The sequence below is a fragment of the Amborella trichopoda genome, chromosome 9, assembly GCF_054954075.1.
Source record: "Amborella trichopoda isolate Santa Cruz 75 chromosome 9, AtrichopodaSantaCruz75HAP2 v2.0, whole genome shotgun sequence".
NCBI classification, from domain to species: domain Eukaryota; kingdom Viridiplantae; phylum Streptophyta; class Magnoliopsida; order Amborellales; family Amborellaceae; genus Amborella; species Amborella trichopoda.
In genome coordinates this window covers 29,109,642-29,132,649 of record NC_142344.1, presented here as the reverse complement: position 1 = coordinate 29,132,649, position 23,008 = coordinate 29,109,642, and the positions used below count along the sequence as shown (strand labels likewise).

Genomic DNA, 23,008 nt, shown 5'->3' with positions numbered 1-23,008 from the left:
AAAAGAAGCGCTTACCTGTTTTTCTGAAACCGTGACTTCAAACCCAAATTTGACTTGTAATCGACCAAAATAATTAAAAAAGGTATATAATTTCTACTGAATAACACTATCAGGAGTAAGAACCCTTTGATTTGATAAAAATAGTGCCCTATTTTATTTACAATCCAAGAAATGGCGGAAAAACTAAAAACAATCTTGTTCTTCCCAAAATCGATAATTTGTGATCTAAATTCGAGCTTTCAATTAGAATATAATGATCAATAAGGCTAAAAAGTGATAGCTAAAGTCTGAAAGATTTGATCCAAAGCTTGCAAGGTCCAATAATTGATAAAAAAAATTCAAAATGTGATGTTTTTTCATGCTTTACACTGTTCATCGAGTCTTGAACAGTGACTCAGGCGGTTCACTATAGCGAATTGCCGGTTCTTCTATAGAACCGGGAGACTATATATTTTACTAGAATCGACACGGGGTGACCGATTCTCGTGTCGACTTGGACGAGTCTGTTGCGACTCGCCGTTTTTTAACACACTGGTTTGCCCTATTGAACAGAGACGTTGGGCATGTTTGATATGCATGAAAATATTTTTGTGAAAATATTTTCACACAAAAGAACTGCTCCATGTGATTAGGTGCGGGAGTGTTTTAACTCCAATGGATCCCAACCCATCTTTTCACACTAGTTTGCAGCCAAATTTTTTTTTTTTTTGGCCCATTTTTTCAAGTAGATTAGGAGTTGGCTTTTTGAAAGTATTAGTGGGTGATGTTAGTGGTAGGAATGGAAACCATAACATGGTGATGGCGACCAAGGTGTGGGGTACTACCACTGCGACCCAAGCCCCTTCTCAAAAGGTGGTAAGTTAGTGGGGATTTGAACCCCTATCTTTTGATGAGAATGGACTCAAAGACCTCAGTATAGGGCTCCTACCTTTTGATGAGAATGAAGTTAGACCTCACCATGGGGCTCGATAATACTAACATGGGAAGTTTCTTTTGTTTCACATGTACCAATAATATCTTCTTATCTACAACTTATGAATGCTGAATTTAATATGATGGATGCATACGGAAGATCAGATTTTTTAATCAATTACACGAGGGTTGCATATTTTACGGTTTGCACTAGTGAGTTTTTAATTGAGGATAAAATATTTCATATGCAAGTAAATATTCACTATTTTGTGAACTTGCACAGCAAAAAAACCCTCGTAAGAAATCTACAGGGTACTCGCACGAGGAAACTAGGCAGTAAAAAAACAAACCAACAAATACAAGCAAGAAAGCGGATGCGCTAAAACGCCACTTTAGCTATTTCTCCTGATAAATAAATAAATGCGTGTTAGCGCTGCACTAGGTTAGCCTTTGCTTCTTGCAAACAAACAGATGCGCATTAGCGCCATGCATTAGTGCAACGCTAGGCTAGCCATTGCTTCTTGCAAGAAAACGGATGTGCTAAAGTGCCGCGCTAGCTATTGGTTCTTGCTTTCGAGCTGTAGTTTGTTGGGTTTGAAAAAATTTTGTTACATAGAGGAGAGTGAAGGAGCTAGGTCTAAAAGAACGAGTTCAGTCGTTAAGCTAGACGAGTTGGAGCAGCTCCTTTAATGTTCTTGCGCCTTCTAAAAGATCTATGGAATAGAAATTGTATGGAATAGATCTTTGGCATTTTCCTGGTTTAATTAGAAAAAGGATTTTTCTGGAAAATATGTATTTGTTCTAAAGAAAGAATTTATGGAAGTACTTTTTTTTGTATTCAAACAATATTTTGAAATTACATAAAATAAGGAGGGAAAGTTAATATAGAGCACGCGCGGTGGCCATCCATGGCTCAAATGGGGAGGGCAAATTTATATACAGCACGCGTGGTGGCCATGCATGGTCAAATGGGGATACGTGGCCCCCTCCAATGAGTGCCAGGTGGACACCACATGTGGGTCCCATGGCTGGCATGCCCACCCTATTGGTTTTTCATTTTATTAATTGTATTGTGATATCCTAAACAGGTTTGAGGTGAAAATTGGATCCCAAAGATTTTAGGAGATTTTAAAAATATTTTTTATGAACTAATTAATTTGTTAGGTTACAGGGGTATTTAGGAAGGATATTGGAAGATTGCTTGGAGATTCCTACTAGAGATAAAGATACGATTCCAGCCCTTCGATCATAATGGTTGATCTAGGATTTGATGGTTAAGATTTTAACTTTGATCCCTTATTTTCCCCACTTCTAGTAGAAGACAAGTAAATGTATGTTCCTAAACAAAAAAAACTTGCCTACATATGGATATTCCCTTTCCCCTTAATTGTTACACATTCTTTTCAATCCAAAAGCGGGAGCGAGGTGTGTATAGAGCTGGAAAATCCCTGGGAAATGTGGGTACAAAGAAAATAGAGGAAAGAGAGAGAAATGTTTGGCGTAAAGCAAAGAGAGATAGAGGGTGGTAACTTGAGAGGTTCGGGTTTTCTTCCCTCAATGTGTGCCTCTGCAACAACCTCAAAAACCTTGAAGAAGAGATATTTTCTTTCGAACTAGGTGCACCATCAGTCTAGGCAAACAATAAGGGGTGTAAGAAGTTCAAAGTGGTGTCATTAGGTGTTTACATCTAATTTTGGAAGATCTCGGATGCAAGCCTCTTTGATTTATATTTTAAACTTAATCAATTACGTTAGTAAAGAAGGAGGGTTCCATTGAATTACAAATCAGAGGAGTTCGGCCTTAGGGCTTCCCCCTTATGATGTGCCAGCTCTGTTGGCTTAAGAATACGTTAAACCAAAAGAAACTCAGGAAACTGAAAAAAACCATAAGAAAGGGGTTTTAAAAGAATTTTAAGAACATAAACTAGACAAGAAGAAAGAAGCAACTTACTTGGCATGCCAAGTCCCCAGGCCCGACAGTTGGAGTTGATGTCCTGGATTAGACTTAGCAGTTGAGGCGACTTTCTTGTCAACCCTAGAATTTCTCTCGAATTAGGGAAGAACTTGACCTTCAAAAGGATTTAACCCAAGAATTTTCTGAGGGTTTTCTTAACTTGAACAATGGCTTAAGGTTTGAATTTCTTGGTTTATGGAGCTTTAGCAGTGGCTGAAAATTGAAGAGAATTAGGGTTTTAATAACCTAGGGTTTCTAAGCCCAAGTGATTAGAGGATTTAGAATTCTAGGGTTCCTAGATTTCTCCCAATTTTCTTAATATATCCTTGAAATCACACCGTAAGAGTATATATTGGGCAATAAACGAGTTCAATACATGTAGCCAACATTCTAGAAGCTTTTGGAACTTGATGGGCTTCAGCAATGTAGGCCATATAGCTGAGCCTTTTGGAAATTGGCGGGCTTCAGCACTGTAGGCCATTTAGCTGAGCTCTCTCTAGCTCTGGATGATGTGGAATCTTCTGTGGTTTGATCTGGTGGAGATCTAATCGAATTTTCACTTGTTTGGGGCTCTAGTCGGCAATTTTTATGTTCATCTCTGGGTCTACCCTACTATTCTTGAGAAACCTCGATATATCTAGATCGATTTGGGTAGGTTTGCTCGTTTGGATAAGTTCTAAGGATATCCTAGTGATTATGGATTATGGTTATGGTGCATTAGAGTGTAGTATGCTAGTATGGTGCCTAATTGTTGTAGAAATAGTTGAAGATTTTGTATTTATTTTATATATATATTATATATAAAAAGTTACTTATTGGAACTTATCTTGTTGTGCAAGTTAACTTGCGGTACAAGTTTCATTCGGTAATATTCTATATACATGTTGATAATGATCAATAGATATGGATTTTTCTTTTACCTTTTGTGTGTTTCACATGGTATCAAAGCAAAGTTCTAGTTTATTATTTATTTTTCCGGTGAAGGTAATTTATGACGAAAAAGCTTTCATGCATCTTTAGATCTGGGTTTCTCTTATATCGAAGAATCCACTACAAAAAAAATCAGGTTCCATATTCTCTCTCTCTAGAATTTCGCTTCTTAATTGTTCCATATACTATTTTTTTTTTCATCTCTCTATTATCACAATTATGCTTTCTCATCCGCAATATTGGCGTTATTCTAATAACCAGACCTTCTAGCACCTAACCCACTCTCAACCATCCCTATCCCATCAAGATCCACACCATGGACTTGTTTTGTGCCCATGAGGTTATGCCCATGCTTAAGTTCAGTGCCAATAGCTTCTATATCTGAACCAAATCCGTTCAATTGGGTATTATTTTATACATTGAGGGTTGTTTCGATACCCACTTCAATCCTAGCCTTCTTCTTCAGAGAGAGAAATTAGAGAGAGACTTTTGAATTAAGCTCATTGAGCCGACCAAAAAGAAAAAAAAGAAAAAAAAGAAAAAAAAAAGGAATTGTTATACGTCATTTTTGACATACTTGTATTTTCGAATTGCATGAGGAGAGAATCGGTAACAACCTGGTCCTACTGGTACTCAAGACACCACCAGACTATGAAACACTGCAAAATAAGCCTAAGACTAGGCAAACTTGGAAAAAGTGCTAGAACGGTTTTGAAAGGCATAAAAATGGTAGTTTGGGATGCCCGAATGCACCTACAAGGTTTCGTCACATTCTGATAAGTTTTGATACGATCAGGATGAAATTCGATCATCAAAACCAGTTCCTATTATGTGAAAAAGAGACCTTATAACTACAACCCTATGTTAAGGGCTTCAAAACAGTACCAGACCACTGCCATTGTACTTAAAACGTCGAAAAACCCCCAGGGACTAAATTTGGGGTCAATCGAACCTCTCAGGATAGTCTTGTACCGAGATTACCACAAAAAGGTAGGTTTTACGCTATTGTGCTGCAGCCTCATCAAACCAATTTCCAATCTTGGGACTGTATTTTCATATCTCAAGATGATCTTCAAGGGTCAACAGGTCGCTTGTTTGGAATCGAAACAAGCTCAAATTTGGACACCAACTAGGTCTCGACGACCCAGTCATTTTGACATATGGCACGCGTTGCGATGTGACCCAGAACTGAAGCTTTTTTAGAGAGAATATGAGTCTGAAACCATAAAAATCAGAGCTTTGAAAGAAAGACATCCCACGCTTCGTGAATCGATAACTTGAGATCTGTGCAATGGATCATTGCAAAATCGGCCCCGATGTGACCATGTCACGAAGGGCTACAAACTGGTACAACTTTTGCATTCAATTGAAGGCCAGATAGCGTAAATTCCAAGGTTGAAGATGGAAAGGTTTTTTCGGTCACCGGAATCCCTTTTTCGATGACCTCCCGAATTCATAAATACTTCAAGCAAGAACCACATCGCACAAAACTTGGTGCAAAGCGATTGTGACAGTCTCCTCTTTAATTTGCAATCAAAACGAAAACTCAGAGCACCATGAATCACATTGTATTGAGGGCCAAAGACCACAATCTAGGCGTATTTTTACCCTTCGGGTAAATTCCGTCTCAAGACAATCAAAAGACATCAAAATTTTAGAATCAAGCAAACATCAAGTCTATGATGATTGATCGTCTGTATTAGTGCTACAAGTCCTCGAAAAAGCTTCTAAAATCTGGCAATGGTGAGAGGTCCCTTATAGAGGGATGTTTCGTCATTAGCACAAAAGGTTTAAGGGGCATTTTGGTTATTATTCTTAAATTTGGGATTTCATTGTAATTTCTTTTAATTATAAGTAGGCTTAGTTTTGAGCATCCACCCATGTTTGTTGGGACCTCTATATAAACAAGCCTAGGTCATTTGTAAAAGGGCTGGATTGTTCGTTAATAAAATTGAGGCATTAGCTTGACTTTGCTTCTGATTATTGGATTCAGTGGAGAGGAGAGAAAACTTTTAGAGAGAGAGAAGCTACCCTTAGCCTAGGCACCCTAGCCTACCCCATGGTTAACAACTGTGACCCACAGTGGACCTGTGTTCTTGTCTTTCTCTCTGCACCCTTTATCTCTCTCTTCACGTGATAAGTTTTGAAGCCGCAACATCTGCGATCCCTGTCTCTCTTTCCACGCCTCTTTCTCTACCGCCTTGTGTAGCAACTCGGAACCGCAATAGCCTCGTGGTCTTCTTTTTCTCTCTACATCTCTCTCTCTCTCTCTCTTCGTGTGATAAGTTTTGGAGCCGCAGCACCTGCAACCCCATCTCTCTTTCCATGCATCTTTCTCTGCCGTCTTGCGTAGTAATTCAGAACCGCAACAGCCCTGCGGTCTCGTTTTTCTCTCTACATCTCTCTCTCTCTCTTCGTGTGATAAGTTTTGGAGCCGTAGCCCTTACGACCCATTCTCTCTACTTGTGTCTCTCTCTCTCTCTCTTGCTTTGCACGATAACTCGAAACCACAGCAGCCTGCAGTCTCACCTTTCTCTCTACGTCTCTCTTCCTTCATGTGATGAGTTCAGAGCCGCAACCCTTACAACCCCGTCTCTCTGCTCACGTCTCTCTCTCTTGCCTTGCACGGTAACTCAGAACCGCAGCAGCCTTGCAGTCTTGTCTTTCTCTCTATGCCTCTCTAACTTCGCATGATAAGTTTCGGAGCTGCAACACCTACGACGCCGTCTCTCTCTCAGCTCCTTTCTTCTTTGATCCTGATATTTATTACATGTGCAATTTGACATTTCACAGAGAAGCCTCAAGAGACTTATTGTTTGGATCACTACTTTAACTTCATCTTTGTATTGTGGAGTTGAGTTGCGAGACACACACATACTCTCTCCCTCATTCACCCAGGTGGAGTCATCTTGAGTAGGTAGTCGAGAGAGTTTGGACTCTCTAAGCCACTCTGATCGTCAACTTCCGTAGCGTTCGGACAAATAGGGGGACATCTTTCCCCTATTATCCTTCCTTTACCAGCCAATCCTTGTTTGAGTGAACCAAAAGGGGTATTTTCGAGTATCCATTGCAAATCCGAGAGTAAACAAAGAGACGAGACGATGCGTTAAAGTTTGAGGAGCGTCCAAACCATGCTGGCAGATAGGCGGAGGGCTTCGTGATTGTTCTAAGAGGGTACATGCTCGGTTGTATTGACGAATCCACAAACGACGAGGTAAGTACCTAAAATACGTCTTCGTCAAAAAATCTCTCTTGTTGTTGGTTTCTATCCGCATAAAGAGGAATGCATGCACAGGTCTAAAACATGTTTCGCGTGTGCACCCCTCGCGGTTGTTTGAGAGAGGGTTTTCTCTCACCAAGAAAACCAGACCCCGGTCAGGAATATAAGCTTGTACTTCTCAAGTCTATGTTTTGATTTTGGCTTATCAAGTCTATATTTTGATATTGGACTCAGTCTTTTGATTGAAATTATGAGTGTTAACGCCATTTGCACATGGCTTCTGAAAAAGGAGACATATTGACCACAAAACTCGATGGAAAAAACTATCCCAATTAGCTCTTCCATTTTCAATTTTTTGTTGAAGGGAAATGTTTGTGGGGGTATGTTGATGGAACTGAACTTGAACCTGCTACACCCAACACTAAAGATACCCAACAATGGAAGATCAATAATGCAAAAATTGCCTCATGGATCCTTGGTTCTGTAGATTTGAACATTGGAAGACCAATGAGAAGCTTCTGCACTACAAAAGAAATGTGAGAATATTTGGAAAAGGTTTATCAACAATCAAATCTTGCAAGACGCTTCCAAATTGAGTATAATATGTTTACCTATAGACAGGGGAGAAAAACATCCAGGAATATTATGATGGTTTTATGAACTTGTGGACATAATATGAATTTGTAAACTTGAAGGCTATCACCAGTGCTTGTTGTATTAAAAGCTTAAATGAGATAAATGATGATAGGAAGGTTGTGCAATTTCTAATGAAATTGCACCTAGAATATGAGATCATTCGAGCCAATATTTTGAATCTCGAAACATTAGCTAATATGAATGCCATTCTAGGTGAATTACTTTGTGAGGAGACTAGAATTACGACACAGACCACCATTGAGGGAAAGAAGGATATAGAGTCTGTCATTATGGCTTAACAGGCTAGAGGAAAACCATCACAAATGGTCCATCTTCGCTGCAATGTAATGAATGTAAAGAGTATGTTCATATAGCATCACATTCCAAGAAATTTTTCTTTTGCACTTATTGCAAACGTCTTGGGCATAGTATCAAAGAGTGTCGAGATCTTTCTTGGTGAGGCAACCAAGCATTAGATACACAGAAACCTTTTTATAGGGCATACCAAGCTGCTAATGATGCATTCAAGGGACTAATGGTAGAAGCCCCTCCATCAAGTACTATTCATGACCCAAACAAGACAGTATCCCAGATATCAGCTATGTCAGATGATATTTGACAGTTGGTACAAAACTCTATTTTTACGACTATCTCTTCTGCTTTTTCTGCTATGGGTTTGTCTGGTATTAACTCTCACCTATACCCTAGTGTGAATCCCTTTTCGTTTATTGACTCGGGTGGCTCTAATAATATGACTAGAGTGCACACAATTCCAGCATCTACTAAATCATACTATAGTAATAGGCAGATTCTCACCATTAATGGGGATAAAGTGAATATTACTGATACTGAGAGTCTCTCACTCTCTATCTCCCCTAGTACACCTTTTCATTTACGTAATGTTTTCTTGGTTCCTAAATTAACTGCTAATCTAATCTCTGTGGGAAAATTTGTCTATGATAGTTATAATGTTCAATTTTCTTGTGATGGTTGTGTAATACATGACCTAAACACTGGTACAGTGAAAGGGAAGGGAGGTAGAATTGATCGTTTGTTTGCCTTGGAGTTTGAGAAAACAAATCGTGATGCTTCTTTCTTTTCTTCATCGCATTTTGATTTTTCTGTTTTCTAATAAACAATGGCATATGTAGCATCAGAGACTTAGTCATTCGAATGCAAATAAATTAGATACTTTGTTTCATTCTGGTTCATTGCACAAACTTCTATTAATAAATCTTGTATTAGTTGTTATTTGAATAAAAGCATCAGTTTGCCTTTTCCGACTCAAGTAGAAAAAACAATTGCATCTTTCCATCTTATTCATAGTGATGTATGGGGTCCTGTTTGAATTTTATCCAGAATGAGATATAAGTATTTTGTTTTGTTCATTGATGATTGTACACGCTATACCTGGATATCCTTTATGCGCCATAAATCTGAAGTGTTCCCCCATTTTAAAATGTTTTTATCCATGCTTGCAACTCAGTTTGATACCAAAGTAAAATCTTACGGTCAGACTCTGGGCAGAATACTATCACATGATTTTCAAGAATTTTTGAAAACTCAGGGTATTCAATCACAGAAAACTTGCCCCTATACTCCACAACATAATGACATAACTGAAAGGAAAAGCCGCCATATCCTAAAAGTTGTTAGGACCCTAATGGATGACTCTCGTATTCCTCATATTTTTTTGTTTGAAGCTACATCAACAACTGTTTATCTCATAAATCACCTCCCATATAATTCATTATTTCATGTTCATCTTGATTATTCTCTCTTGCATGTTTTTGGATGTGTCTGTTTTGTTTGTCTTCCTCAGCATGAATGAACAAACTTTTATGTTCAAGTAGTTACTTATGTTTTTGTGGGTTGTCCCGACCAAAAGGGATTTCTATGTTACGATCCAAGAAGCTTATGGTGTACGTGTTTCTCACAATGTCTTCTTTATGGAAAGCCTCTTTTGTTACTCTTCAATTGCAAAATCAACAGGGTCCTCTGCTCATTTCTTTCTAGATTTTTCAGATGCCAACACCATTGATAAATCATCACAACTTTTGATGCATCAACAACAAGGCCAATAAAACCAATCGACGCCTACTCCATTTCACCAACTAGAGCAAGGTAAAACCTCCGCCCTACCTGTAAGTGATTTTATTCCCTCTACCTTTTATCCTAATGATGTTTTTGTTGATGACTCTACCCAGTTATGACGTTCTTAAAGTGTAACTAACCCACCTAATCGATATGGCTTTTCCTTTGATAATTTTAACTTTTCGCTACAACCTAGAATTTTGCTTACTTCTCTTGATACTATTGAGATTCCTTCCAACCACCTAAATCTTTGTTTACTTCGTAGTTCATTATTTGCCCTTTTAGATTCAGTTGATATTCCTTCCACCTACTAACAAGCTTTGACTATGCCATGTTGAAAAGAGGCCATGGATGCAGAAATAAGTGCCTTGTTGGAAATGACACTTGGGATCTTGTGCCGTGCCCTCATCACACATGTATTATTGGAAGTGAATAGGTCTTTTATGTGAAGCTTCAATCAGATGGAAGGATTGAGCGATATAAAGCACGACTAATTGCTTAAGGTTACAAACAGGAGTATGACATAGACTATGATAAAACATTTGATCATGTTGCTAAAATGACCACTGTATGTACAATAGTTGCCCTCTCAACTATTTGTCAGTGGACTATATCTCAGATGGATGTGAAAAATACATTTCTTCATGATATTTAAAAGAGACAATATATATGCGACCTCCTTTAGGGTATTGGCACTTGAACAAACCCTTGTATGGTTTAAAACAAGTTCCAAGAGCTTGGTTTGAATGGTTTCGACAGGCCATTCTGAACGCTGGGTTGAAACAAAGTGATCAAGACTATTTGCTATTTACTCACCATTATTCTTCAGGGATAACAATCATTCTCCTATATGTTGATGACATTCTCATCACAAGAGACAACCTTGATAATATACAACACTTAAAAAAGCTTCTCAGTCACTCATTCAAAATGAAATATTTGGGTCCGTTGACTTACTTCATTGGCTTAGAGATTCATTATTCCCTTAAGGGATATATAGTTAACCAAAAGAAGTACACCAAAGACTTGATCAAACTGGCCAACTTATCTGAGGATAAATGAGTGGATACACCAATGGGAGTGAATGTAAAATATTGAAAGGATGATGGAGACAAACTTCCATATCCCACTCTCTATAGACAACTGGTTGGTAGTCTACTTTATCTCACTATGACTCGTCTTAATATATCTCATGCAGTACAGGTCGTCAGCCAATTTATTGCAGATCCCCGTCGTATCCACCTCTTGGTTGTCCATCGTTCGTTATCTGCAGGTACATGCCATAGAGGCCTATTCTTCTCCTCTAACTCTTCTCTCTAGTTACGAGTCTTTGCTGATGTGAATTGGGTAAGTTGCCCATATACTCGATGCTCAACCACTAGGTGGTGTATATTTCTTGGACATTCTCTCATATCATGGAAATGTAAAAAACAACAAACTGTGTTGAAATCTTCTGTAGAAATTGACTACCGAGCAATGTCCTCAACTTGAAGTGAAATTGGTCGAGAGGTCTTTTACATGACCTCAATATTCTTCATCAAACTCCTACACCATTGTATGTTGATAACTATCATACACATTGCATAAAATCCAGTGTTCCATGATCGCACAAAGCATATCAAAGTTGATTGTCATTTCATTCGTGAAACAATTCTGGCCGGAGAAATTACACTCCCACATACTACCTCACAACAACAATTTACGGATATTTTTATTAAGGCAATAATCCGTTCTCGTTATGATTATCTCATTGACAAACTGATGTTGTTTAACTAGCCTCAGTTTGAGGGGAGTGTAGAGATAGTTCAAGATATTGTATTTATTTTTATGTATCATGTACAGAAAGTTACTTCTTGTAATTTATCTTGCTGTGCAAGTTACATATGGTTTTATTATATATATATGTTGAGGGGGAGTGTAGAGATAGTCGAAGATCTTGTATTTATTTTATATATCATGTATAAAAAGTTCCTGTAATATATCTTGTTGTGTAAGTTACTTCTATTTGTATTATACATACATGTTGATAATGATTAATAGATAGGGATTTTTTTTCCTGTCTTTTGTGTTTTTAACAGTTGTTTAGGTTATGGTTTCTTGGGATTTTCCTTAGCCAATATTTAATGGGTTGTCTAAAGTTACCCTTCTTTGGCGCTTATTTTGTTATTCGAGAAATAGGTGAGCACCGACACATGAAACACCAGAGATTAAAAATGAAGATTATTTGCTTAACTATCTAACACCAAAACAGAGATGGTGACACTCTTACGACCCTTAAGACTTGAATTGCCAACTCTTTGAGGTGTGCTAGTTGAGAGGTCCCCGGCGAGTCATATTGGTTCACCTTGGTCTGGTGTTAACTTTCAATTGAATTTAAGAAGATAAGGTACAGAAGGTACCACTAGCAAAACCTATAAGACACAAATTCCAATACTTTGAGGTGTGCAAGTTGAGAGGTCCCCCCCTGTGATTATCATTGTACCAATTTATCTGAAGTATCATAAAGATTTATGGAAGAAAATTCTGGCTAATTATATTCCCATTACACCATTGACTCTTAAAGTTTTTTATGACTGTAGGTTTACGTGGTAGATTTTATTTGGAAAGGATTTAGAAACGAAGTTTTTACCTAGGATGGTTTCCTCACCAATTTGTTCTTGAATGTTTCCCTGGTTCAAGCAATCCTCTTCAATCTTTGGATTTAGACTTGGACATGTGTTTATAAGAAAAAAATTAAGCAGAGCAAGCGCGATCTCTGCCCCGTTTTCCCGTGCAAACTCATTGATCAGTGGTAGGGATAAGGGTCCCATCTAATTGCAACCCGAATGAGGAATTGGTCGTGAGACCGTACCCCCATGAATTACCGGAAGTACTGGCTTGAGGGACAAGAAATCTGAAAGTCTACAAGAAGCCATAGGAACGAGTTTTCCGATTAAAAGAGGGGGAAATATAGAAAGGGTTTTGAAAATAGATATGAAATAAAATGAGAATAAGAAAAGAAAGCTAATCTTAAGCTGGACTCTTAAGGCCGACACGCAAAGTCGGTGGTGGCCAGTTCAGAATCGTGTTTGGTGCGACAATTTTTTACGGTCCTTCAGTGCCCATCGGGTAGGAGTGTTGATATGGACCTATTCATAGGGCTTCACTAAATAAAGTTTAGACTGTGCTGGGGTTGAACACATGCTAGTGATGACGTGGTTCTTTGATTATCCAAGTTGCATATAGTATTTTTTACATCATCATCGTTATTGTGCTGGACCTTTATAAAAGGTTATAGAAACGAATATAATCATTAATGTGCAAGGAAACTCATCTATTTAGATTTGTCCTGTTTCCAAGATTTATATTAGAGATGGATTTAGATCCAATTTAGGGGTTGGTAATCTCAATCATGGTGATAATGAATATGAAAGATGATATATATATGTTTTGAATACGATAGGTGTTTGGTGTAACCCCTTAGCCCTATACTTGTGTCATTTATTTAGTCTGTGCAGGGGTTGAACACATGCTAGTAATGATTATCTAAGTGGTTCTTTGATTATCCAAGTTGCACATAGTATTTTTTTACATCCTCATCTTTATTGTGTTTTACCTTTATAAAAAGTCATGGAAACGGATATAATCATTAATGTGCAAGGAAACTCGTCTATTTAGATTTATCCTGTTTCCAAATTTATATTAAAGATGGGATTTAGATCTAATTTAGGGGTTGGTAATCTCAACCATGGTGATCATGAATATGAAATATAGATATATATACTTTTTCTTGATATATTTTTCTTACAATAGGTGTTTGGTGTAACCCCTCAACCCTATACTTGCGTCCCTGACGCACCAAATACTTTTGGTTATAACTCTTATTTGTATTCATAACTTGTCAGATACAATAAATGAGGTTCACAATGATATGCTCAAGGCACCCAAACGCCCAAACTTGGAAAGAATAGAAAAAATAAAACTCTTAGACATGTCAAATTTTATTAGCGGTTTTTAAAAATAGGAAAAGTATATAATGAGCAAGATGGTCACAATTAATCTTAACCATTGAATGTGAAATTGGGTGACTGTATTTATTCCATTGACTAAGCGTAAAGTTCCAAAGAAATCTTCTTGAAGTTTATGACAAACCCAAGCTATCAAATTTCATAATGAAGGGCTATAAGTAATTGTACCTTTGATAATTGTGACTTCCTTATACTAAAGGTAAATGGTCTTATTGTATATAATACCTTAAAAATAAATCCTTCGTATTTTATATTTCATACTTAATAAATATATATTGTATTTTAGAATTTTCTTAAGCTAACTCCACCATTACCGGTCCCATGTCTAGATGAGAAAGAATGAGGATTGTGTTAGGTTAGTAGTCAGTGGAAAATTTAAGTGGTCTATTCATATGCAACGTTGATCTAGATTAGCACCAGTTAGGAGAGATGATTTGGTTCAACTGCAAGCCTCTAAAAGGAGCCTGAGAGGGCTCCAAAGGACAAGAATAAAAATAACAAGAAAAAAATATGATGACTTATGTTCTAACTAAACAGATAGTCTTTAATAAAGCTAACCCTAATAGTTTGAGGGTTCAGATGATGATGATCATTTAATGGATTATGCTCAGATTATAGGCGTCTGAAACTTGAGCCTCTTGCATATGTTAAAATTCTATAAAATAATTCAAAAAAATAAAATAACCAAAATACCCTTTTAGCTTTCAAAGGTATTTTGGTCAATTTATTCTTTTCAAGTTATTAATCTCATATATTTTGTAGTTGCGTGATGGTATAAAGTACAAATGCCCCAATTTGCTAAATATTATAAATACAAAAATAAAATTACAATACGATGTTTGCTTTCCAAAGTGGAACTCGAGAATAAAATATAATACCGAAAATATTACTTTCAATTTTTTAAATAAAATAATTTCTATTTTTCACAAATTTTACTTAAAAAATACCAACCATCTTCAAAAGTTATGGCTCCAGTGACCCACGGCGCCGATTCGCTTATCCACCAGCAAAACAAACGGGATTAGCGAGCGGTGTACATTACGCAATGCAAATGGCAGGGGTATTTTTGGTCAACTCAACAAAGTTATGCATTTTCGTCATTTTGTTAAAATTACAGGGAACCCCTTCGGTTGGGGTTCCTCATAATTATTGAACTTACAGGGAACGCCTGCGGTAGGGGTTCCTCATAATTATTGTAAACTTACAGGAACCCCTTTGAGCAGGTCCCCTTGTCAAATGACCCAAGAACCCTAATCCTCCATCATTGCACCCACCCTTTAAGAACCAGCCCTTCTCTTTCTAAAAGTCACATTCTCTCCCGCAAACCCTCCCCCTTTCTCTCTCTCTACAAAATGCAAATGCATTGTCCTACAATCCCTGGAGCCCACAACTGGCTCGACAAGCTCCGCTCCTCAAAGGGCTTCCCCCTCGACAATGGCCTCAACCTGGAAAACTTCCTCAAAAGCTCTAGCCCTAGCCCTAACCCTAACTTTTCGGGCGATGTTTCCCCTCCGCTCTTATGTCACTCGCCGGAAAACAGCCTTAACCTGATCAACGCTAGCGGTTTTTCGGCCACCAAGCGAGATCCAGGGGCATGGTTCGATATTATGACGGATGTTTTGTCCGATCTCTTCAACATGGAGGGTTCGTACGATTTCCGTCGGCTTAGGGATTCGAGGGACCGAAAAAACGGGAGGAAGCAATCGAGGCCGAGGATTTGCGCCCTATCCGCCGAGGAATTACCGAACTTCTCAGCGAGGAATAATGCCGATAATAATAGCGGGGTGGGCGGTGGGTCCCGCGACGATGCTGACGTGGACATATCCTCCTGTTCAAGGACGGAGGTGACGGTGATCGACACGAGCATTGCCACGTGGAAGAGCGAGAAAGTGATATATAGGAAGGCGCACGTGTGGAAGGTTAGAGAGAGAAAAGGTAACTCGTGTGGAAAGGGAAGGGGAGGAGAGAGCTTGGTCTTGAAGAAGAGGAGGTTAGGGCAAAACAAGAAGGTAATGAAATTTGGTTTTTTGGTTTCTACATATTTGAAGCTTTTCCATTTTGGAAATTTGGAATGCATATTTGTGTTTGTGTTTTGGTTTTTAGGGCATGCATAGGCACCACATTTATATTCGTTTTCCATTTGTGTAGGATTTGATAAACACATAAAAGTGCTTTTCTTGGCATGAGTTATTAAAACTTTAATTTTTCAATATGGAATATGAATGAATACAAGACATGGAAATTAAGAAAACAGAACTGATAAGTTTTTGGCTTTGTTTGAAATGATAGTTTGTTATCTCCGCCCATGCATTATTTATTAGCTGTATTATTTAAAGGAACTGAGTTGTTTCACTGGATTTTGATCCATCCATCTTTAAATTATTAGTCATATCCTTCTTTCGCAGTAGGATGAATGTCACTTGTAAATTTTTCTTTATAATGATGACTTTTGCAGTTGGATGAATGTCACTTGTAAATTTTCTTTATAATGATGACTTTTGCAGTTGGATGAATGTAACTTGTAAATTTTTCTTTATAATTATGACATGTATATGAATGTCACTTGTAATTGGTTGCCAAGTCTAGTACTAGAGTATGATTTATAAATTTGGTTATGCAAATGATATTGTGGATAATCATCAGTTACTTAGATTGATGTTGTGGATAGTGTATGAAGGAAAATTCATAACCCTGTTAAACCTAAAGCTCTCCATTGAATATAGTAATTGTTGCATAGGTATACCAAGACGTAGATTTACATGTCCATGTAAATTTCTTGTTGTTTCATGCTACTTCATCTAGGATATCTGCGTGCGAATCCCACAATCTCTTCTGGATTTATACATCAGCCTTTCGATCATTTTGCTGATTGACTGCTTCCAATTCCCTCCCTCTCACCCCACAAAAAATCCACCCATCTCCAAAAAAAAGAGGAAGGTTTTATGTTTGTCTATTTCTTCGATAACCCCATTGTGTATTTGCAATGGAGAATTGGTAACTTATTTCTTGAGCTGAGGGGGTAATCATCCTTTATAACTTGAGCACTGTAATCCACAACTAGTTCAGGAGATTGGATGTGGTGCTCAAATTTCATCATCTATAAGCCTAAGGAGGAACTTGGTCATGATTCATTTTAAATCCTAATTTTGTTATAGTTTGATGGCCAACATTTAGGCCAGAGACCTTTTCTAACGATTTGACATCTTCCGCTTTTCACAATTAAAATGCGGCTTCATCTAACGATTTGACATCTTTTGCTTTTCACAATTGCAAAGCATAGATGAGTCATTTAGCGTGCTGGTTGGAAGTGGCACTACTGAAGTATAAGATCACTGCTATCCCAAGTAAAATTATCTGAGTAGTGTATTCCATAAAAAATTCCCAGATTTGAGTAATGTTTTATTTTGCTAATTGTCAAATTAGAATTCAGTTTCTCGACTTAGTTAAAGACAACTATCGTACTCGGATGGGGATGAATATGTGGTATTTTGATGCATGTGATGTTCCTGTAGAAGAAATTATTAATCAGATGAGCAAGATTGGATGCTCAATTCTTTTTTCTTGTCATTAAATTGACTATCATCATCATCATCGCCTTTCCCAAAATATTTGGCATCACCTATACGAATCCTGGTCCGTCATTCTGCTCTATCAAGGGCCATACTCTCAGTGAGACCATAAGTTCTCATATCTTTTCTCACTACCATAGATTTAGGATCCTTGAAAAGTTTTTAGCAAAGTTTTACGTTCGTTGCCTACCTAACACAATCCACCTCTTTTACCTAGGCTTGGGATGGGTTAAAGGAAAGTTTGAAGTCCTCACTCTTCTTAGGCCGTATCATTAAATTGATGATATAGCATTAAAATATCTAAAGAGATCTACAACTTACATATCATTAATCCCTATACAAGATTGGATTTCAACGTAGTGACATAATTGGTCATTATAAGATGAACAAATGTTTTTTATTGCTGCTGAACCAACTATGTTTCTAATGGTCGAACTCACAAAGATTTTTCTTCCATTGAACAATAGACTATTATCCTTCTTTGTCTTTCAAATCCCTTGCCATAGTTTCAGTAAGAGTTATTGCAACCTTGGTTAAGTGTTCACGCTTCGATATATGCCGATTTCTGGGATGAGATCTACTCAAATCTTTGCAGAACTAAGTTAAATCTGAAAAGGGTAGAGAAAGTGGGGTCGCTTGAATTATGGGCTCAGAAAAATCCTAGATCTATATAGATTCGGTCTTTTTCTGAGTCCACTGGTAGCGCCAGCTCCAAATCGGTATTTTGACTTATAATCACTTCTAAATTTAACTAAATGTAATAAAAATCAATTTCCGAAAATATGGGAAATAAAACATAGAATTAAATGAAGAAAAAAATTAAATTAAACACAAAAATAAATATTTAGCTCTAGGGACCCAAAACCCGGAGTTTTGGGCTTGAATCATGTCGCTTTTTTTATTTGCGTCACCATCTCCTTTTTTGGATTCCTTATGCTTGTTGGAATTTGTAGATCTAAGGTTCCTTGACCTAGATCTAGGGTTCCTAAGTAGGGTGTATCTAGGTTTTTTTGAGGGTTTAGAAGGGATTTGCCTTAGTTTTCTAAAGTTTTTGGGTGCTCCTAAGATTAAATCCAAAATTTGAGATTTTATGGTATTTTTGGGGATTTTCCTAATATTTTAGGAATTTTTTAGGGCTTCTTCCTAATTTTGGGTATTTTTGGGCTAATATTGTTAATTTCATGAATTGCGCCCTCTTTTCTAGTGATTTCTGATGTCTTTTCTGGGGTTTAGAAGGGGGTATTTATAGGCTTCAAGTGGGGATTTTTATTGATTTTTTTTCGGATTTATTTTGATTTTTTGGCTTTATCTAACTAAAAAAACGTGTTCACTGCATCATTAGGTCGCGTTTGGGCCTGTCGGGCCACGACACGGCTCGTCTCGGGGCCCGACACGGCCCGCCTCGGGGCCCGACACTTGTAGGGTCTCATAGGGACCAAATTATTATTTTTTGAATCTTTTTAATCGTTGGTCTGATTTGGGTGATTTTTTGATCGTTGGACCAAATTATTATTTTTTGAATCTTTTTAATCGTTGGTCCGATTTGGGTGATTCTTTGATCGTTGGAAAGTTCTCCAGATATACTTCAACTCGAAATAGGTTTTGGGCAATTTTGAGGCAATTATATTAGGTCTAGTTTGCCTATTATTAAGGTTTGTATGGTCTTTTAGTCTTAGAATTGAAGTTTTTAGTAGTCCACTTAGCCAGAATTTCGAGGGGGTATCTACAATTGCCCCGCTTTGGCATTCACTTGAGGTACCAGGTGAATGACATAGAAGTAGACACCTGAGACACAATGGGGAGGAAATGATTTATGAGGGATCATTCTTTTGAATGACTAGTACCCTTTTAAGTCGGCGGTACGTCGATGAATGCTTGTGATCCATAAGACATAGAATTGACATTGCTATATTTGAGTCAGTGCAGTTGAGAGGTCTCCGACAATCGGGATCTGAAGTGACAGCCAACAAGAGCCGTGCTATCTTTGAACTGGTGACACTCCTTATTGTAGTCACCCCAATGCTATTTGGGAAGCTGCCAGTGTAGTCATCTTCGACTTTAGACTGTTTTCTTGGGGTCTGGCTCTCCAAACAAATGGGAGTTTGATTTAGAAGAAATGATGGGATGATAAATTCCTAACGAATTGAACTTCTTGTTCGCATTCGATTCCGACTAAGGGAATTTGTAAAAACCTTGATTATGAGTCTAAAGGATCACACAGAACCACACAAACCTTAGTAGATCATAGGCAACCTAGAACCAATATAATTGACCTAAACCTGTCCAAAACCTATCCCATGTTGAAGTAGACCCCCAGAGCTTTCCAATGGTCCAAGAATCACCCAAATCGGACCTACAGTTAAAGAAAGATCTAGAAAATGACAATTTGATCTCAGTGAGACCCAAATGTTGGGCCTTGGGGTAGGCCGTGTCGTAGCTCGGCAGGCCCAAATGCGGCCTGATGATGCAGTAAACGTGTTTTTTTCTAATTAGATAAAGCCAAAAATTCAAGATAAGTCCAAAAAAAAAAAAAAAAAATTCAATTGAAGCCTATAAATACCCCCTCAAGAACCCCAAAAAGCGACATCAGAAATCCCCAAAAAATCCTTAGAAAATAGGACACAATTCCTGAAATTAGAAAAAATACCTAGACAATACCTCCAATTCGGAAAAATCCTTAGAAAAATTAGAAAAAATCCCAAAAAAGTCCAAAAAACCGGAGAACTTAGATTCTACCTTAGGAGATCCCAAAATATTAGAAAACTAAAGAAATTCTCTTCCAAATCTCAAGAAAAGCCTACGTAAACCCTACCTAAAATTCTCAAGCTTTTTTCATGCCTTAGGAACCCTAGATCTAGGTCAAGGAACTTTAGATTTACCAATTTCAGCAAGCATAAAGCATCCAGAAAAAGAGATGGTAGCGCAAATTAGAAGAGCAACTTGATCCAAGCCCGAAACTTCGGGTTTCGGGTCCCTAGAGCTAATTATTAATTTTTGTGTTTAATTTAATTCTTTCTTCATTTAATTCTCTGTTTTATTTTATTTATTTTTGAAAATTAATTTATTATTAGATTTAGTTAAGTTTAGAAGCATTTTAATACGGATTTGGAGCTGGCTGCTAGTGGACTCAGAAAAAGACCGGATCTGTATAGATCTAGGATTTTCTGAGCCCATAATTCAAGCTACCTCACTTTCTCTATCTTTTCAGCTTTAACTTAGTTTTTGCAAAGATTTGAGCAAATCTCATCTCAGAGATTGGCGCAGATTGGAGTGTAAACACTAAGTGATAATGATAGCATGTTTGGGAAAGTTCGGAGTAAAATGATATTGACAACGAAGATAAAATCTCCTTGGTAAGTGAAGCCAGAAAGCGTCTTGCAACTGTTCTGATTTCCTGAATTGATACTAACATTTCTTGCACTTTTCTTATACTGATTGACAATTGTCGTTAGGTTTTGGATGTGCACATGCATGTGTACTAATAGGGGATATTTTGTTTAAAAATGTCTTTTGCTGGGACCAATCTCACATGAATCTGTCAATCTGATACCTTTATACACAAGGCAATGCATTTCCTCAGGTACATTATCATGTGGCGAACCCTTCTTATTGCGGTTGCATAATTTGGTATCTTCAATAGAAGTCAAATCTGCTCCATTCCATCATCTGGAGATCTTTACCCCTGATTGGTTTTGCATTTCAGTGGATGCATCAAGTGATAAATTTTTTTCCTTGAACTGCCTTCCTTTAGTATTCTAATTGAGACTTTCTGTTCAGTTAATTCTGTGGTCAAGTCATTTCCTCTATGTATTCTATTGATTTGTAAGGCATTTATGAGCACCAAATCTGCCTTTCTACCTAAAAGAATGAAATAGAAAAACATTATTCCAGCAAAACTTTTGGACTTCAGAATCTGAGTTATGGTTTACAAAAGGTCCATTGCTTGGAAATGTGTTTGTATTCTTGTTGATTAACTAACATTTCTAAAGAACATAATTCTGGCTTGGTACTGTCAATGAAATATCCATGTCTAGTAGTTTATATGAAACTCAATTGTGGTATAAATTTGGAAACCAAATGTTGCTATAAATATAAAATCAAATGGGGCCAAGAATTGCTTCGCATCCTAGACACTATGTGATAAGGCATTGTATTGGTGCAACTTCAACATACTTTAATCCACATTCTACAGTAATGATATTTTCTGTGGCCTTTGTGAAGCCAATTGGTGTTCCAAACTGCAGGGACAAGATGGTGTGGGCATCAGTGCTTCGACAGAGTGCCTAGATGATCAAGACCGACGATTTCAGAGGAGGCAAATTTGCTTGGCATCTCCTGGTATAATTATGAAAATTTCTCTCTCTCACCTGCATCTCTCTTTTTTTGCTAAGTTTGATATTTCTCTGTTGCTCTCGCTAGTTCACCTGATAACCAGCCTTCTGAGACTCTCTTATTCTCCATATATTGGGTCTTTCTACAGGACGTAAAGGTCGAGCTACTGGTTTGAGAGGCCGTCAAAAAGATTCTTGATGGGGACCCTGCCTGGTCATTGTGAAAGGGGTGGCTCCAAGAGGTCGAGGGGATAAAATTTTGCCAATTTTTTTTCAGCTTGAAGTGTAGAAACTTGCTCTGTGGGGCGGTGCCATAAATTGTAATGAGGGACTTTCTCTCTCGTGCTCTGTCTAATCTTACTGGTATTGCATTGAAGAGGCTGAGAAGAAGCAGGCATTCTCTTCTATAAGCAATGCCGGAAATCTTGTTTACTTGAACAAAGGTTGTCTTTCAGGATCCAATTAAATGCTTCAAGGGGGCATGAATATTAGAAAATTATTGGCAAGGAGCAGGAGGCGAGTCCTTTTTTGGAATTTGAAATGATTTTTTGCAGATTGGTGTGAAGATGGGTCGGTTGATGTATTGGTGGTCATATGGTGGGCAATAGGGAAGCGGGAGAACAATGGTGAGGCCCTTGCGACATACTACAAAGGTCTAGTTTCCCTGCCAATTTATTTGGTGTCGATGCTTCTGGTAGGTTGGTTCTAAAGGTTACTATTGCATCCTATGACAGAATTATGGTGGGTGTGTTGTCTGCTACTTCTTGCTTGTTGCTTGTGACTGAATGAATTATCCCACGTTCCCAAGCCACAGGGAATTATAATGTATAGGTTAAAGTGCTGATTTATCGGTCAATAAATATGTAGTAAATTTTGATAAGTGTATTAAAACCTGGTACCAGGTACGGGATCAGGTTTGCTCAAATGTTTTAAAACCCAGAACCAGGAATGGATTCAGTGATGTCCTGATCCATTGGTTCAGCGAGCCTGCCCTACTTTTCAAATAAAACGGTGGATAAAATATCATAGAAAAGGTCACTAGCAAAAAACAAATCACAGAAAAGGGAAAAATGAGGAAAACAATATAGATAAAATGTAATTATATGGATAAAACATAGAAACTTACAGGTTTTGAGGGTTATGAATACATTTTGACTTCTTCACCATTTGGCATGCATTCAATGGTCCATACTAGTACATAGCAATACAGATATACATTTGAATTTTAATGTTCAAAACTATTTCCTAGTTTCAACATACAGCTCTGTATTTACAGATTATAATTCACAAGCTGTTGCTAAGAGGTCAATGAAAAGGAGTCTAATGTATCCATGAGGCAAAGAAGTGGATACTACA

General features: G+C 37.6%; 1 protein-coding gene across 1 annotated transcript; it reads left to right on the top strand.

The window, feature by feature from the left end:
• Positions 1–15,060: 15,060 nt before the first annotated feature.
• Positions 15,061–22,532, top strand: LOC18430383 (fantom protein). The gene is made up of 3 exons (XM_011623682.3): positions 15,061–15,761; positions 21,566–21,659; positions 21,802–22,532. Exons 1-3 carry the CDS (start codon positions 15,105–15,107, stop codon positions 21,849–21,851), a joined length of 801 nt encoding a protein of 266 aa, XP_011621984.1. The 5' UTR covers positions 15,061–15,104; the 3' UTR covers positions 21,852–22,532.
• The last annotated feature ends 476 nt before the right edge of the window (positions 22,533–23,008 follow it).

Excerpts from the sequence above, each read along its gene's own strand:
- LOC18430383 (XM_011623682.3), top strand. The coding sequence starts at position 15,105 with ATGCAAATGCATTGTCCTACAATCCCTGGAGCCCACAACTGGCTCGAC. Across the intron at positions 15,762-21,565 it reads GGTTAGGGCAAAACAAGAAG|GGACAAGATGGTGTGGGCAT; the intron begins GTAATGAAATTT and ends TCCAAACTGCAG. Across the intron at positions 21,660-21,801 it reads AATTTGCTTGGCATCTCCTG|GACGTAAAGGTCGAGCTACT; the intron begins GTATAATTATGA and ends GTCTTTCTACAG.